We start from the raw sequence: 15,541 nt of genomic DNA, 5'->3' as shown, positions 1-15,541 counted from the left end.
AAGAGACACAGAGACAGAAACAGAGAGACAGAGACACAGGAGTCAGAGACAGAGAGAAAAAGACAGAGAAAGAGACAAAGGCAGAGGCAGAGACAGAGAGAAAGAGACAGAGACACACAGAAAGTCAGAGACAGAGACAAGAGACAAAGAGATAGAGAGAGAGAGAGAACACAGAAGCCCACCTAAAGAACTCTGGCTCTAACTTAAACAAATGGTCATTCAGATTGTTTGAAGTCCCCCACTGAGGATGAGCCCACCCCCTCCAAGGCCAGCCTGTTACCCAGTTAGAGAGCTCTCATTGTGAGGAAGTCCTTTCTGATCTCCCACCTGCAACTTCCCTCCCCTCACTCCCTTGCTCCTTATTCTTCCCTCTGAGGCCAATGAGAATAAGACCAATCACTCCTCCATTTGACAGACCTTCTAATGCTTGAAAACAGCTCTCAAGGCTCCCCTCCCCCTATACCCACATGACTGTTTCTTTGACTGATCCTCATAGGATGGCCCCATTCTACACCTGCTCATGGTGGGAGCAAGAGTCCTCTAATTTCACCCAATGTAATGCTCTCTGGTCCTCTGATCCTTCTCCCCCAATGTGTAGCTTAAACACCCTCTGAGTTTTTAAAGGTTCCCTTCCCTTCCATCACCACCCTCAGCTCCTGTCTAGCACTGGCTTTCCACAGGAACAATGTTCATTCCAGGCCTTGCCAGCCTTCTGGATCCATCCATTCTCTGGCATGTGCCCCAGCTTGCCTCTCCCAGGTTGTAGGCATCATTCACTGTCTCTCACTTATTATTCCATCCATGTATTCAGACATGGAGCTCATTTGGCCCTTAACTTGTCTGCTTCAGTTTCCTCAACTACAGATTGGGGGTAATAATAGCCTTCCCCTCCCAGGGTTGTTGTAAGTATCAAAGAAATAATATTTGTAAAGTGCCCGGCATATCGTAGACACTTAACAAATGCTTGTTCCTCTTCCTGAGGAAATTTAAAAATTAACCAAAGGGAATTTTTTTCATGGAACCATAGGGCCATAAGATTTAGAGCTGGAGGGAACCTTAGGAACCTTGGCCTCCCCTAACATTTTGCAGATAAAGAAGAGGAGGCAGAGATAGTAACTTGTCCAATGCCAGGTCAGAAACAGCAGCTCCAGAACTCAAGAAAGATCCTATGCTCTTCCCATCACACCTTGCTTCCTGCCTCTAAGCCAAGACTTGGGACTTTAAGCTCCCTGTTCATTTCTCTGAGCCATCTGACTTCTGACAGCCTAATAAATTTGGGCTTAACCTGGGAAGGCCTTTACTGGGAAGACTGCTGCTAACATGGGTCCAGAGCTGGAAGAGACATAGTGATCATTGAGTCTAACCCCCTGGTTTTCCAGAAGAAGAAACTGAGGCCCAGGAATATTCAGTGACTTGCCCATGGTCATTAAATAGTATCAGAGACAGGATGATGATGATGGTGGTGGTGGTGGTGGTGGTAATGATGATGGTGGTGATGGTGGTGATGATGGTGGTGGTGATGATGGTGGTGGTGATGATGATGATGGTGACGATGATGATGGTGGTGGTGGTGGTGATGATGATGATGACGATGGTGGTGGTGGTGATGATGATGATGATGACGATGGTGGTGGTGGTGGTGATGATGATGGTGGTGATGGTGGTGATGATGATGATGATGACGATGGTGGTGGTGGTGATGATGATGATGATGATGATGATGATGGTGGTGATGATGGTGACGATGATGATGGTGGTAATGGTGATGATGATGATGATGACGATGGTGGTGGTGGTGATGATGATGATGATGATGATGATGATGGTGGTGGTGGTGGTGGTGATGATGATGGTGGTGATGGTGGTGATGATGGTGGTGGTGATGATGAAAGCTAACATTTATATAGTGTTTTGAAGTTTGCAAAGCATTTTACAAATATTATCTCATTTGATCTAAGGAACACAACCCTAGGATGTAGGTGCTATATTATTATTTCTATTTTGCAAATGAGGAAACAGAGGCAGACAGAGGTTTGTTGATTTGTGCAAGGTTGTACAATCACTCCTGATTGGTAAGTATTTGAAAGAAGATTTGAACTCAGGTCTTCTTGCTGCCTCAGTGATTTGAGCCCAGGCCCCTCTGCCTCCAGAGTCCCAGGGCTCTGCCTGCTTCCCCACACTGCCCACTCAAAGAAGAGCATTCTACAGTGCTTTGGGGTCTCAGCTGACCCTCCCAAGGACCCAGGGAGGCATCACTACTCTGATGCTCCAGAGTAAATTGCCATGGCCCCACAGGCAGTGAGCATCAAAGGCAGGGCTTGATCTCTGTGTCCCTTTGCCTCCATGATTGGCACTCCCTTACACAACTCTGGAGCAATGGCAATGCCTTTTCTTTGGGTAGGGCACAATCTGGGTGGAATAAAGATCAAGTCAAATTGGTCATTTCTCTTTCAGCTTCCAGAAAGATCAAAGTTCCAAAGAGGAATTTCCATCTACCCTTCCCTTCACCTTTCTGTCCATCCCTCTACCCATCCATCCATTCCATCCTTCCACTCATTCCACCATCAATCCCTCTGGGCTTGACTCTCCCAAGAGCCAGAGTTCTTAAGGCTCACCTTTCTCCATTTTGTTCTTGTGTAAAATGCCACTTGCCTTCCCACAGATGACAGGAAGCTCAGGGAGATGGAAAGAGGGAGAAAAGGGTGAATAGCGGGATAGATGGAAGGATGGACAGAGGGGTGAAAAGAGGGGCAGATAGATGCAAGTAGTCATTCATTCAAGAACATCTGGTTCTTTGAGGTCACAGGACCTTCCTGACCCTTTCTTAATGAGCTTGGAAGTCCAATAGTGTTCATTAAGTACCTACTATGGGCATAACCTGTGCTAAGGCTCAGGGTTGTTAACAGGATTAGAAAAAACCTGCCCTCGAGGAGCTTACAATCTTACGGTAGGGGTGAGGGGCGGGGCCAGCAGCGGCACAGACTCATAGAACCCCAGACACTTAATAGCCATAAAGAGGGACTAGACCTGTGATTTCCTGGGGGAGAAAACTCCCTCCACCAGTACAGGTTGCCACCCTCTCTGCACCTTACAATCTTAAATATTTGCCTTTTTGTTGTTATTCACTCATTCCAGTTGTGTCCCACTCTTTGTGACCCATTTGGAATTTTATTGACAAAGATATTAGAGTAGTTTTATATTTCCTTCTCCAGCTCATTTTACACATGAGGAAACTGAGGCAAACAGGGTTAAGTGACTTACCCAGAGTCACACAGCTAGTAAGTATCTGAGGTCAAATTAGTCTTCCTAACTCCAGGCCTGGCTCTCTATCCACTGTGCCACCTGGCTGCCCAGAGATTTGTCCAGAGCAGCAGTTCTTAGACTTTTTGGTCTTAGGACCCCTTTATGCTTTTTTTTTTGCTTTTTTTTTGAAGGGGGGAAGGGAAGTAGGGGTTAAATGACTTGCCCAAGGTCACACAGCTAGTTTTGTGTTAAGTGTCTGAGGTCAGATTTGAACTCAGGTCCTCCTGACTCCAGGACCAGTGTTCTATTCACTATGCCACCTAGCTACCCCGCCCTTACACTCTTAAGAATTATTGTAAGAGTTTTTGTTTGCATGGCTTATATCTATTGATATTTAACATATTTGTCAGTTGTCATGGAATTAATGTAAAGAGAATTCATAGGAAGTTGTCAAACACCAAGGAGTTTGGAGAAGCTGGATTCAGGTCGAGTGCCCCTGCAGCCGCCAGCCAGTCAGTCCATAAACATTTAGCTGAGCAAAGCTAGGAATACAAAGAAAGGAGACAGAACAAAACCAAAACAGACCCTGCCTTTGAGGAGCTCACAGTCTAAGAAGGGAGACATCGTGGGAAGAGCTCTGTCCAAACAAGTGAAGACAGGATGCCTCCGGGTGATCAACAGAGGCCTCCCCTTACTTGGCTAGAGGCGTTAGGAGAGGGGAGAGTGTCTAGCTGGGGTACTCCTCCAGCAGACCAGAGCAAAGGAAATTCACAGAATCTCTCTCTCTCTATTTCTCTCTCTCTGTCTTTGTTTCTGTCTGTCTCTCTCTGTCTCTGTCTCTTTCACTGTGTCTCTGTCTCTCTCTTCCCTGTCTGTCTCTCTCTCTCTTCCCCTCTCTCTCCCCTGGCTCCCCCCTTCTATCCCTATGTCTTTCACCTCCCCCTTCTCTGCCTCCCAATTCTAGGCTCCTCAGAGAAGTGCATCCAGATGGCAGACGGGTCGTGGCTCACCCTGAGGGAGTTTGAACTTGAAGGCGGCCGTGGACTTGCTAAGAACTGGAAGAAGAGCATCCGCTCTGGCTGCCACACCCTACACTTCCTCATCGAGGTAAAGCCTGAGCCCCAGCCCCCAGCCAGGCTCCCCGAGGTCCACGGGCGCTCGGGACTGCTCCTCCTGACCCCCTGGCTGGCCAAGGCTGGCACTCCCAGGCTCACACACCTGCCACCCAACTCTGAATGAACTGCCCTCACCCTCCCCCTGCAACCACCCCTTCTCTGACAGACAGACAGACATTCTCACATGTTCACATGCTCACACCGGGCACAAATTGTCCAGCCAAGCTCTTCAGGAGAGTTTATGGCTGCTGGCCAGTGCCCCGCCTGGCACTCACATCACCCATTGGTGGGGTGGCAGCCACGCTGAGCCTTGGCCTCTGGCAGCTGGCGACTAGCTGTGTAGTCCACTGACCTCACACTGATTTCTGGGCCCTTTGGAGTGATCTTCAAGAGTCCCATTCTGTGCTCAGCATGATTTGTTCTGTTGTCGCAGAATGTCTCTGTCCAGGCTCCCTGTCTCTCTCCCTTTGTGGCCCACCCCTGAGTGGACAGAGGATGGAGGTGTCCACCACAGGAAATGTGAAGTTAGATGGGGCAGAGACAAGCCAGTGGAGTAAAGGCAGGACTTGCCTGAACTCTCCCCCAAACACCTGTAAAAAGGACTCTAAACAAATCCTAGAGCAGCAGAACACACAAAATGAGTGAAACAAATTTCCAGCCCAAGACAACCAGAAAGGTGGACAGGAAAGGTTTGTTGTACCAGTCTGGTCAGCATGGGCCACGCCAGCACAGACAGGGCCAGAGCAGGCCTCAGGGGACTGAATCACTGGCAGTTGTGGCTGTTTCCAGACTGCTCAACCCACAAATGCCAAAGACAGCATAGCAGGTCAGTGGGTGAACTCTGTGGGACCTGGGTGAGAGAGGAGATGGTCTGGCCCTAGACCCAGGCCTGTGACAACAGTGGCCATGGCCGTAGCTGCTCCCAGAGTCTCAGCCCACAGATGGTGAGGGGTTAAGCAGCTGATCACAGTGGGATTGCAGGGATCTCTTTGCTGGTGCTGAGGCAGGATTCTCTTGCTTTGCCTGTACTTAGTTCTGGTTGTGGTTCTGGGTGGCAGTTCTGGGGCTAGGAGGAGTGCTGGCATGGCAGAGCTTGTGGCAGCAGTGGAGAGGGAGTTTCAAGGCAGAAAAGAATGCTTGTGATCACTCACAGACCAGGAGAGGAGTAAATGCCTCTCCTTTGATCATACCAACTTGGAAGAACTGAAAATTTATAGGTCCCTAGAAATATCTCTGAAAACAGCTGCATAAAATTCCTGAAGTTTGGGACAGTACACCCTGCACACTAGAACCAAAGACGTACCTTAACAAAAAACTAAATAGTCACTTAATTGGTTAGGAAAATGAGTGAAAAGTGGAAAAAAAATCAGACTATAGAATCCTACTTTGGTGACAAGGATGATCAAAATATACAACCAGAAGAAGACAACAAAGTCAATGCTCCTACATCAAAAACCTCCAAGAAAAATATGAATTGGTCACAGGCCATGGAAGAGCTCAAAAAGGATTTTGAAAATGAAGTAAGACAAGTAGAGGAAAAAATGGGAAGAGAAATGAGAGTGATGCAAGAAAATCATGAAAAACAAGTCAACAGCCTGCTAAAGGAGACCCCCTTCAAAAAATGCTGATGAAAATGACACTTTAAGCAATAGACTAATCCAAATGGCAAAAGAGATCCAAAAAAGCAATGAGGAGAAGAATGCTTTTAAAAAGCAGAATTGACCAAATGGGAAAGGAGATTCAAAAGCTCACTGAAGAAAATAATTCCTTAAAAATTAGAATGGAGCAAACAGAAGCTAATGATTTTATGGGAAATCAATAAATTATAAAACAAAGTCAAAAGAATGAAAACTATAGAAGATAATGTGAAATATCTCATTGGAAAAACAACTGACCTGAAAAAATATATCCAGGAGAGATAATTTAAAAATTATTGGACTACCTGAAAGCCATGATAAAAAAAAAAGAGCCTAGACATCATCTTTCAAGAAATCATCAAGGAAAATTGCCCTGACATTCTAGAACCAGAGGGGAAAATAGATATTGAAAGAATCTACCAATCACCTCCTGAAAGAGATCCCAAAAGGAAAACTCCTAAGAATATTGTAGCCAAATTCCAGGGTTCCCAGGTCAAAGAGAAAATATTTCAAGCAGCCAGAAAGAAACAATTCAAGTATTGTGGAAATACAATCAGGATAACACAAGACTTAGCAGCTTCTGTATTAAGGGATCAGAGGGCTTGGAATATGATATTCTAGGGGTCAAAGAAGCTAAGATTAAAACCAAGAATCACCTGCCCAGCAAAACTGAGTATAATATTTCAGCGGAAAAAATGGACATTCAATAAAATAAAGAACTTTCAAGTATTCTTAATGAAAAGACCAGAGCTGAATAGAAGATTTGACATTCAAATACAAGACTCAAGAGAAGCATGAAAAAGTAAACAAGAAAGAGAAATCATGAGGGACTTATTAAAGTGGAACTGTTTACATTCCAGCATGGAAAGATATTTGTAACTCATGAGACCTTTTTAAGTATTAGGGTAATTGGAAAGAATATATAGCTATAGATATAGATATATATATAGAGAGAGATATAGACAGAGGGCACAGGGTGAGTTGAATATGAAAGGATGATATCTAAAAAATAAAATTAAGGGGTGAGAAAGGAATGTACTAGGAGAAGGAGAAAGGGAGAGGTAGAATGGAGTCAATTATCTCACATAAAAGAAGCAAGAAAAAGTTTTTACAATGGAGGAGACGGGGGAAGTGAGAGGGAATAAGTGAACCTTACTCTTACCAGATTTGACTTAAGGAGGGAATAACATATACACTCAATTGGGTATGGAAATCCATTTTACCCTATAGGAAAGTAGGGGGAAGGGGATGGGGGGGATGATAGAAGGGAGGGCAAATGGGAGGAGAGGGTAATCAGAAGCAAACACTTTTGAGGAGGGACAAGGCCAAAGGAGAGAATAGAATAAATGAGGGATGAGATAGGATGGAGGTAAATATAGTTAGTCTTTCACAGCATGACCGTTATGGAAGTGCTTTGCATGACTACCCATGTATAACCTATATAGAACTGTTTGCGTTCTCAATGGGTGCGGAGGAAGGAAGGGAGTGAATGTGAAACTGAAAGTTTTAAAAATAAATGTTAAAAAATTGTTTTTACATGCAATTGGGAAATGAGATATACAGGGAATGGGGTATAGAAATCTATCTTGCCCTATAAGGAAAATAGAGGGGAAGAGGTGGAGGGGGAGTGATAGAAGGGAGGGCAGACTGGGGGAAGGGGTAATCAGAATGCATGCTGTCTTGGGGTAGGGGAGAGGAGAGATGGGGAGAAAATTTGAAACCCAAAATTTTGTGGAAATAAATGTTGAAAACTATAAATTAATTAAAGAAACAACTTTTTTTTTTTAAATGAAGTACAAAGTCAGAAGGAGGAGCCCTTGGGGGAAGGGACAGGCAGACTGTGAATTGTTTTTAGGTGTCTAGAATTTGGTATGAGGTTTGGAGATGGGGATTATTAGTGCAGATTTAGAAATATGGAGCTTGGGGTTGGGGAGCAGGAGAGGTCACAGACCCTGCTCATTAACTTTTTGTCTCTTTCAGAAAAAAATTCTACCTTGTCCTCCAAGAAAATTTGGCAAGAGAAAAAAGGTAATTATGATCTGACTTTACCCAGGGGGCCATATGGCAGCTGTTCCCCCTCCAAATCTTATCCAAATCAGCTGTGTCAAACTCAAGCAGAAACAGAGGCCATCAGACTGTCCCTAAGGATCATTGTCAGCAGCAAATTGACTTAGAAAACCCCACAATAACATTATCTATGTTCTATTTAATCTGGTCATTCTGGCAGTGGACCCTATCATGCTCTGACTAGGGGTCCCTGGAGGGCATCAAATGAGATGAATGCCCACTCCTGAGCCGAGTCTCTTGTACGTATTTTTAAAATACTTGTTTTGCATTTGGTTTCTCTCCTTATAGAAGGTAAACATCTTGAGGACAGGGTATGTTTCATTTATGTCTTTATATCTCTAACACAGAACACAAGGGCAACCACACAGGAGGTACTTAATAAATGCTTTTAAAAAATGATTGGTAGTTGCAGCTTAAAGAAAATACTTTGTGAACACTACCTAATTTCCTAGAATGAAGGAACCAGTTACGCTTCAAACCAGTCAAAGTGCAGAACTGGAGTAATGAAGAGGTGATAGAGGAAGATCTGGGTGTCATAGTAGCCACCAAGCTAAATACTGAGTCAGAAATTTCAGTACCTAGTGCCTGCCATTGGGATGGTCATCAGGAATGCCACACACAGGGAAAATAAGATCATATTTCTTTGAGTTTTTACCTTCATTTTCACACAAATATTTCATTCTCTTACCCTGCTTGTCACAGTAAATGAACTTGGAATTGAACTGACATTAATTGAATGCTGTCTCTATAGACCCTCCCTGAAGGTGAAACTAGAAGACAGCCAAAAGCCAAGAAAAGGACAACTCGGTGTCAGGCTACACCTGCCCAGGTAAGTCATTTCTTCATCAAGAAGCAGATGCCTCATTGGTTTCACCCCTAAGCTTTACTACACTCTTAGCCTCCTAAGCTTTGTTGTTGCTGGGAGGGAGTCCAGTGCCTTATTCAGTCTCCACGGCTTTTTCTTAACTGTCAGATCTCAGGTTTCTCTTCTCTTCTTCCTTCAACTGTTCTATTTCCATCCTTGCAGACGACAAAATCTCCTTCGAATCTCAATGAATTACAACTTCTCTGAAAGTTCTCACGGTCAGTCCTTTCTCCTTTGTAGGGGGAGGGTCCCCCTGGTCTTTCTTTTCAGAGATCTTTCCTCCCTTTCTTCCACCCTTCAGTGTGTGGGGGCTCATTTCTTCATTCTTTCTATTATTTTTCATTCTTTCAGAGGTTTTCCACTACTGTTTCTTTCCTCTCTCCTCATTTCCTCATTCTTCATGACCCTATTCCCATTTGTTTTTCATTAGAGGTGAGGCTAGCCGTATTGAAGCAGGCATATTGTTCTGTTTACTGGAAGGCAAATCGAGCTGCTGATGGAGAATGGAGTTCTCCATGGCATTCCAGGTCCAGGGAAAGGATCCTCTAGGGTGACCCTGCTTAGGACAGGCAGATGTAGGGTCCAGGTTGTCTGAGATATGGGTTGGTTGGAACTTGGTCACTGGGGAAGAAATCACAGATCCCCTGGGATATTGAAGCTCATTATCAAATGAGTGAAAATTTATGAAAAGGGCTTAGCACATGCTTATTCCCATTCCTTCCCTCTGCAGCTCCATCTGTGTCAGAATAGACAGCTGGCTGCTTCAAAGCCACCTACATAGGTACATGTGTATGGGGCAGAATAGGCCGAGGGGGTCTTCTATTAAGTAGCTAGATGGTACAGTGGATGAAGTGTCGGGACCTGAAGTCAAGAAGACTTGAGTTCAAATATGGCCTCAGGTATTTACTAGTTAGTTGTGTGACCCTCGTCCTCAGACTCAGTTTCCTAATCAGTAAAATGGGCTCAATGATAGCACCTACCTTTCAGGATTGTTGTGAGGGACAAATGAGATGGTATTTGTAACGGGCTTTACTTATATTAATGACAGTTATCATTACCATCAGCATTACTATTATTTCATCCCATCACGAAATATAAAGGTATTGTCCTTAGCTCAAAGGACCAATTGTATGGAACTCTCCCAATTAATAGAGACTGAAGACCTAACTCCCCATGCCTCCCTATGGTGAGGGCTGGACACCAGAAGGACCAGGATCTCTCTTTTCTATGACTGTCACCAATTCCACTCCCCTGACATGGGTTGGAACATTGAGGATCCATCTCCACCAATGAGGAGAGAGTCCTGTACAATTGGCCCTTGGAAGGATAGATCAGCCCCCCCACCCCCCCAAGAAGGAGTTTCCCTTTCTTCATTTTACATGGGATTCATTATACAACAACCCTTGGCTCTACTCACAGTTTTTCAAGGAGTCAAAATTGCATTGTATAAAGCTCACCTCTTGGACCAGATGTCTAACATCATGGCTGCGTGATTTCTGTGTATGTCACCGCTCACCTCCTCTAACAAGGAGAAGCAGGGTTGGTTGCACAAAGAAGTAGCTGGACCTCTGGAGCAATATGCACTGTGCTGAACAATGAAAAGGGTGGAAGGAGGGACAAGGGCCTGCCCTCCTAGAGCTTACAGTCCATTCAGGGAAATGGAGCAATTTGCACAAAAAATCCTAATGCAAGGCAGGGTATGCAGTGAAGTCCAGTAGGAAACCTTCCCTGGAGCAGACTTCATGCTTCAGGCCTTGTATTTCAGTAGAGAGAGCTGAGGAGACAGGAGGGAAGTCCAGGCAGAGGGGATGGTGTCAGACAAGGCATGGAGGTGGGGAGGGTCATTGCACATTCAGGGAATGATAAATTCTCACAAGGTGGGACCTTTCCCTGACACCAATCCCAAACCTACCCTGTGTCCACCTGCCCTGCTCATCAGGCCCATGATAAGTCATCAGTCATTAGTCTCTTGGGACAAGCCCCTGGCATGGTGGTTGGGCAAGTGTTGTTCACTTAACTTTGTGATTCATGATTGAAGAACACGAGTAGTTAATGAGGAGGAGGAGATTCCAGCTGGGGCAGGAAGCCTTCCCTTCCTTCTGAGTGATGGGGGCCCTGGTAGTCGGACCTTGGGGAGAGTCTGTACTGAGTCAGGGAGTGTGAAGGAGGATGGATAGCTAAAGAGAAGGGCTCCAAAGGGGCCCAAAGATGGGCATGAGGGGGACGCAGGGGCCTGAGTGGCTTCTAAGTGTCCAGAGGGTAGGGGTAACCACACCAGAAGTCCATGGCCAGAAGGGGGACCAGAGTGGGGGGCTGGATGAGTTTTTCTTTAGATGTGCTGAGTTTGCATAATCAGGGAGCGGAGAGATGGGTATTTACTTCTGAGAGGCCCTTGGAAATATGGGAGCAGAAGGAAGCTCCAAGGGGGGCCTGCTCATGAAGTGTTTCTCCTTTTCAGGATGCATCTTCATCCCAACCTAAAAGAAGGCACTTCCAGAGAAAGAAGGTAATTTTAAGGTGACTTTCCCCCAGGAGGTATTACTGTGCCTCTGGAATCCTCTGGGCTCAGAAGCAGCAATTCTCACTGGTAGGGCTTGGGGCAGCTAGCCCCAGGACTCTCCTGGGAGGAGGGACTGCCCTGCTTGGCCCCAAGGACAGAGCCAGGAGTCGGGGCAAGGCGGAGGGAAGCTGCTGAGAGGGTTACACTGAGGTTCATGTCAGCAAAAGCTTCCTCACTCTGAGAACTTCCCCAGGTGGAAGGGGCAGTCACTGGTGGGGAGACGGAGGTTTGCCATAGTTGGGGCTAATGGATTCTTGTTTAGGTCTGGGTTGGACAGACTGGATGCTGAAGGTCCCTCCAGTTCCATTTCTGGGATTCTTTGAAATCTGATGTGTCTCCCCTTGCCGGCAGAATCTCTTCTTACCGGGCCTTCATTTTCAGGAAAGGAAAGGGTAAACTTTACTGTCTTAATAGTTAGACAAATTAGGACCAAGGATCAAGGAATAATTTGTCCCTCCTCCACTCCCTAACTCCCCTCACTCCCCAGGGTCACATGGAGGCCAATCTGCCCCTGAATGAGGGAATGATACCTCAGAATCAGGGTTAGCAACAGAAATAGGGTTAGAGAGAGGGGCTTCCTTACCTGAATTCCACCTCACCTCCCTTTAGTTATTCATCCCAGAACTCTACCAGGGATCAAAGTGAAGTTCACTGGCCCATGCCCTTTGGAAGATTGGCCACTGGCAGCTTGGCAGCTTTTTGCCTCTAATTTCAAGCTCATGGCACAGATCACTGCTGGGCAAGGCTCAGCGGTCACACCTGTCAGACCCTCCTGGCCTCTGGTTTTCTTCATTGCCCCAGTGAATCTGTGTCCTTTAATTGGCAGGTGTTGACTCACCCATGCCCACTCCCACTTGCCACTATGAGTCCTCCCCAGGGAGGTCAAGGGTTCAGGCCATCTTGAAAAGACTGGCCAGCCTCCTGGTCATGCTGTACGTTTCTCTGATAATATCTGTAGGTTTATAATTGATGTCTTTTGTTTTCAACACCATAATCATGTCCCAATATTCCTCCTCCCGTTTCTTCATCAGTGACACATATAGCCCACTCGTGCCCCTGGGCAAGATTCCCTTACCCCTATTGATGATGTGAGACATTGGCTCCTCAGAAACCACCATATTCCATGGCTCACAGCCATACGGGGTATCCCTAGGAGAATGTTGGTGTTATATGTACAAGAATAAATGAAATGTGCACAAAATAAGGATACATCTGGAGTCAGAGATTGGGCTTGTAATGTCACTGATTCAGGGACCTCCCAAAGAGGAAACTCCCTTTACCAATACAAGTCATCACCATCTCTGAAACAAATAGTGAGAGAATTGCCCAGAGGCCCAAGAAGGTGAGTGGCTTACCACACAGCCAGTCCATCTCAGAGGGGACACTTGAACTGGACCTTCTTGGCTTGAGAACCAGCTCTCATATAAAATGCTGCCTCTTGTACAAAATAAATACAAGGTTCTTTTGAAAGGGAACATTGGAATGAGGAAGCAGATAAGGAAAGACTTCATGTAGGAAAGTACATCTAAGGCAACCTTTGAAGAGAGCCTGGTAAACTGACTGAAGCAAGGAAGGAGTCTGGGGGAGGGACAGTCAATGCAATGGCCCAGAGGTGGAGACCAAGTGCTGTGTTTGAGGACCAGACAAGGCCTGTTTGGCTGGACCTTGGGGAAGTTATGTATATTGAAAAAGTAGGTTGAAACTAGGCTGTGAATGGCTGTAAACTCCAGGGGAATTTCTGTTTAATACTGGAGGGAATTGTTTTATTTGGCCTTACAGCTCAAGTTAAAGTGAAACCTGGGTTCATGAATTTCCTAGAAATTTATACTCAGGGAGTAGATATAAAGGGGTGCTTTATTATTTTGTGACTCAGAAAGCAGGCAAACAAAAGTGTGTGCGCACACACACTCTCACACACAGACACACGCATACACACAGACACACGCACACATACATGTGCACACACAGACATACACATGTGCGCACACATGCATGCACATGCGCACACACACACATATGGCTATAGAAGCAAACAGATTCTCCCTACAGATGCAAGAAACTCACCCAGTTCGAGAGGGAGGGAGATGTGTCAGGGAAGAAGCATGCTCCAAGCTGGGCTTCAGGTGGCAAAATCATATACCCTAAGAATGTGTAGGGGTTGAGAACAAGTAATGGGGGCCAGATGTGGGAGGGGGCCTTCCTCATCATCAGATTGCCAGATACGTTTTCAGGGTTGCTTATTGATAGCAATTTGGGGGTGAGGCTTGGATGGGGGAGTTTATCAGATCCACAAATTAGCTTATCTTTCTAGGTCAGCAGGAGGAGAATGACTCAAGGCTCCTGCAGTAGGTCAAGGGTTTCATCCAAGTGAAATCCTTGGGCATTATTTGCCTGACTTAACAGATAAGAGCAGTGGAAAAATCCAAATCACTAGTCTTCGCCTATATGCTTTAGCAGCCATTAGGGCCACTTAACCTAAGTGATGCCATCTTGGGATCCTATCATTATAACTATAACATCAAACAATATAAAGCTTGCAATAATCACAGGAGTCATTGAATTTTTCTGAGCAGAGCATGGGAGATGTGGGGCAGAATGACGTGATCATACCTGCCCTTTAGAGAAATAATTTTGGCAGCTGAGTGGAGGATGAATGGAGTGGGGAGAGATTTGAGGGGGGCAAACCCACCAGCTCCCACTGATACTCCAGGAATGGAGTGATAAAGCCCTGCACCAGGGTGGGGGCAGTGTCAGAGGAGAAAAGGGGGTATGTATACAAGAGATGTCATGAAGGTAGAAGCAAGACTTGGTGACAGATTGACTAAGTTGGGGGTCAAGAAGGACACAGACGTTATTTGCTCCACCACCATGTGGGAAAGGCAATGTGTCTATTGATTCTCCTAGCCTAGAAGTCTGGGGTTCTCTGCCCCTGGGTCTTTTTCCTAGGCCAAGGAAGCCCCTTGACTCTGGGTGTAGGCCTGGTATAGACCTAGCATGTTCACTAATGGATCGATTTGTTTTCCACAATGTTTTCTCAGCCAAGAAGGAAGGAAAGGGATAGAAGGCCAGTTCCCAGGCTGGTGCCCAGTGACCTGCCCCATCACTGATTATTAATAGAGATGAGGGATCTTTGATTCTGCCAGGCTAGAAGAGGGAGGCCCAGAGCCAAGGGCCCTTGAGTCTTTTGTCCCAATGGGCAAGGGTCCTGGCGGCTTGTCTCATGTCTTCAGCAATTCCCCTGGCAACCATCCAATGCCAGTTTCCAGGACGCCAGCTCCAAGGATGTCCCTCTCTTTGTCCCCATTCCTGATACTGGAGTGAGCACAAACACAGGCAGGCCCGCACTCACGTGGGTAGCCTGGGAGGTCTTTCCTCTGGAATAGAGAGGACTGTTGTGGGCTAGACTCTGAGAGACTCTACTGGGTGGAAGGAGGCTGGGCTTCTCAATGAAGGGAGGGCACACACACAGCTCAGGGCTCCTCCCCATCCCAATGGCTAGCCCCGATGTTCCAGGACAGCGCTGGAGACAAAGGCTGGCTTATGCCTTCCATGTTCTCTCCAGAATTGTGGAGAGAGGACAGAAGGTCCTGGCATTCTTGGGTCCATTCCCTAAGGAAGACTCATTCTGCACTGTGCATGAACCCACCCTGACTGACATCTATGTTCTCTTGTTTGCCTCCGCAGGCACCAGGAAAGACTCGTTTGAGCCAGCCCTGGTTACCAGGTAAGTACCAAATTGTAACTCTGTGTAAAAGGAACAGGTTGTGGTGGGGTTGTGACAATTCGTGAATATTTCCCACTGGTGGTGCTACATACAATATGTAATAATAATAATAATAATAGCTAGCATCTACATAAAGCTTTAAGGTTTGCAAAGCACTTTATACTGATTTGATCTTCACAACAACCCTAAGAGGGAGGTGCTATTATTATCCCCATTTTGCAGATGAGGAAACTGAGGCAGGCAGCAGTTAAGTGACTTTCCCAGGGTCACATACAGGATTTGAATTCAGGTCTTCCCTCCTCCAAGTCCAACATGCTATCCAGTGGTCCA

The 15,541-nt window shown here is 46.0% G+C and overlaps 1 protein-coding gene across 1 annotated transcript in view; it reads left to right on the top strand.

The window, feature by feature from the left end:
- LOC138164763 (nuclear body protein SP140-like protein) overlaps positions 1 to 15,541 on the top strand; it is a 393,765-nt gene that overhangs the window by 365,067 nt on the left and 13,157 nt on the right. Inside the window, exons 7-12 of the mRNA XM_069092727.1 lie at positions 2,455 to 2,514; positions 4,136 to 4,350; positions 7,976 to 8,023; positions 8,814 to 8,891; positions 11,386 to 11,433; positions 15,172 to 15,211. Coding sequence (XP_068948828.1) covers positions 2,455 to 2,514; positions 4,136 to 4,350; positions 7,976 to 8,023; positions 8,814 to 8,891; positions 11,386 to 11,433; positions 15,172 to 15,211 — 489 coding nt within the window. The remainder of the gene's footprint in view (positions 1 to 2,454; positions 2,515 to 4,135; positions 4,351 to 7,975; positions 8,024 to 8,813; positions 8,892 to 11,385; positions 11,434 to 15,171; positions 15,212 to 15,541) is intronic.

The sequence above is a fragment of the Petaurus breviceps genome, unplaced genomic scaffold, assembly GCF_028583685.1.
Source record: "Petaurus breviceps papuanus isolate PSGF00001 unplaced genomic scaffold, PetGlider_PUasm1.0 207, whole genome shotgun sequence".
Taxonomy (NCBI): domain Eukaryota; kingdom Metazoa; phylum Chordata; class Mammalia; order Diprotodontia; family Petauridae; genus Petaurus; species Petaurus breviceps.
This window is presented reverse-complemented; position numbering and strand designations above follow the sequence as displayed.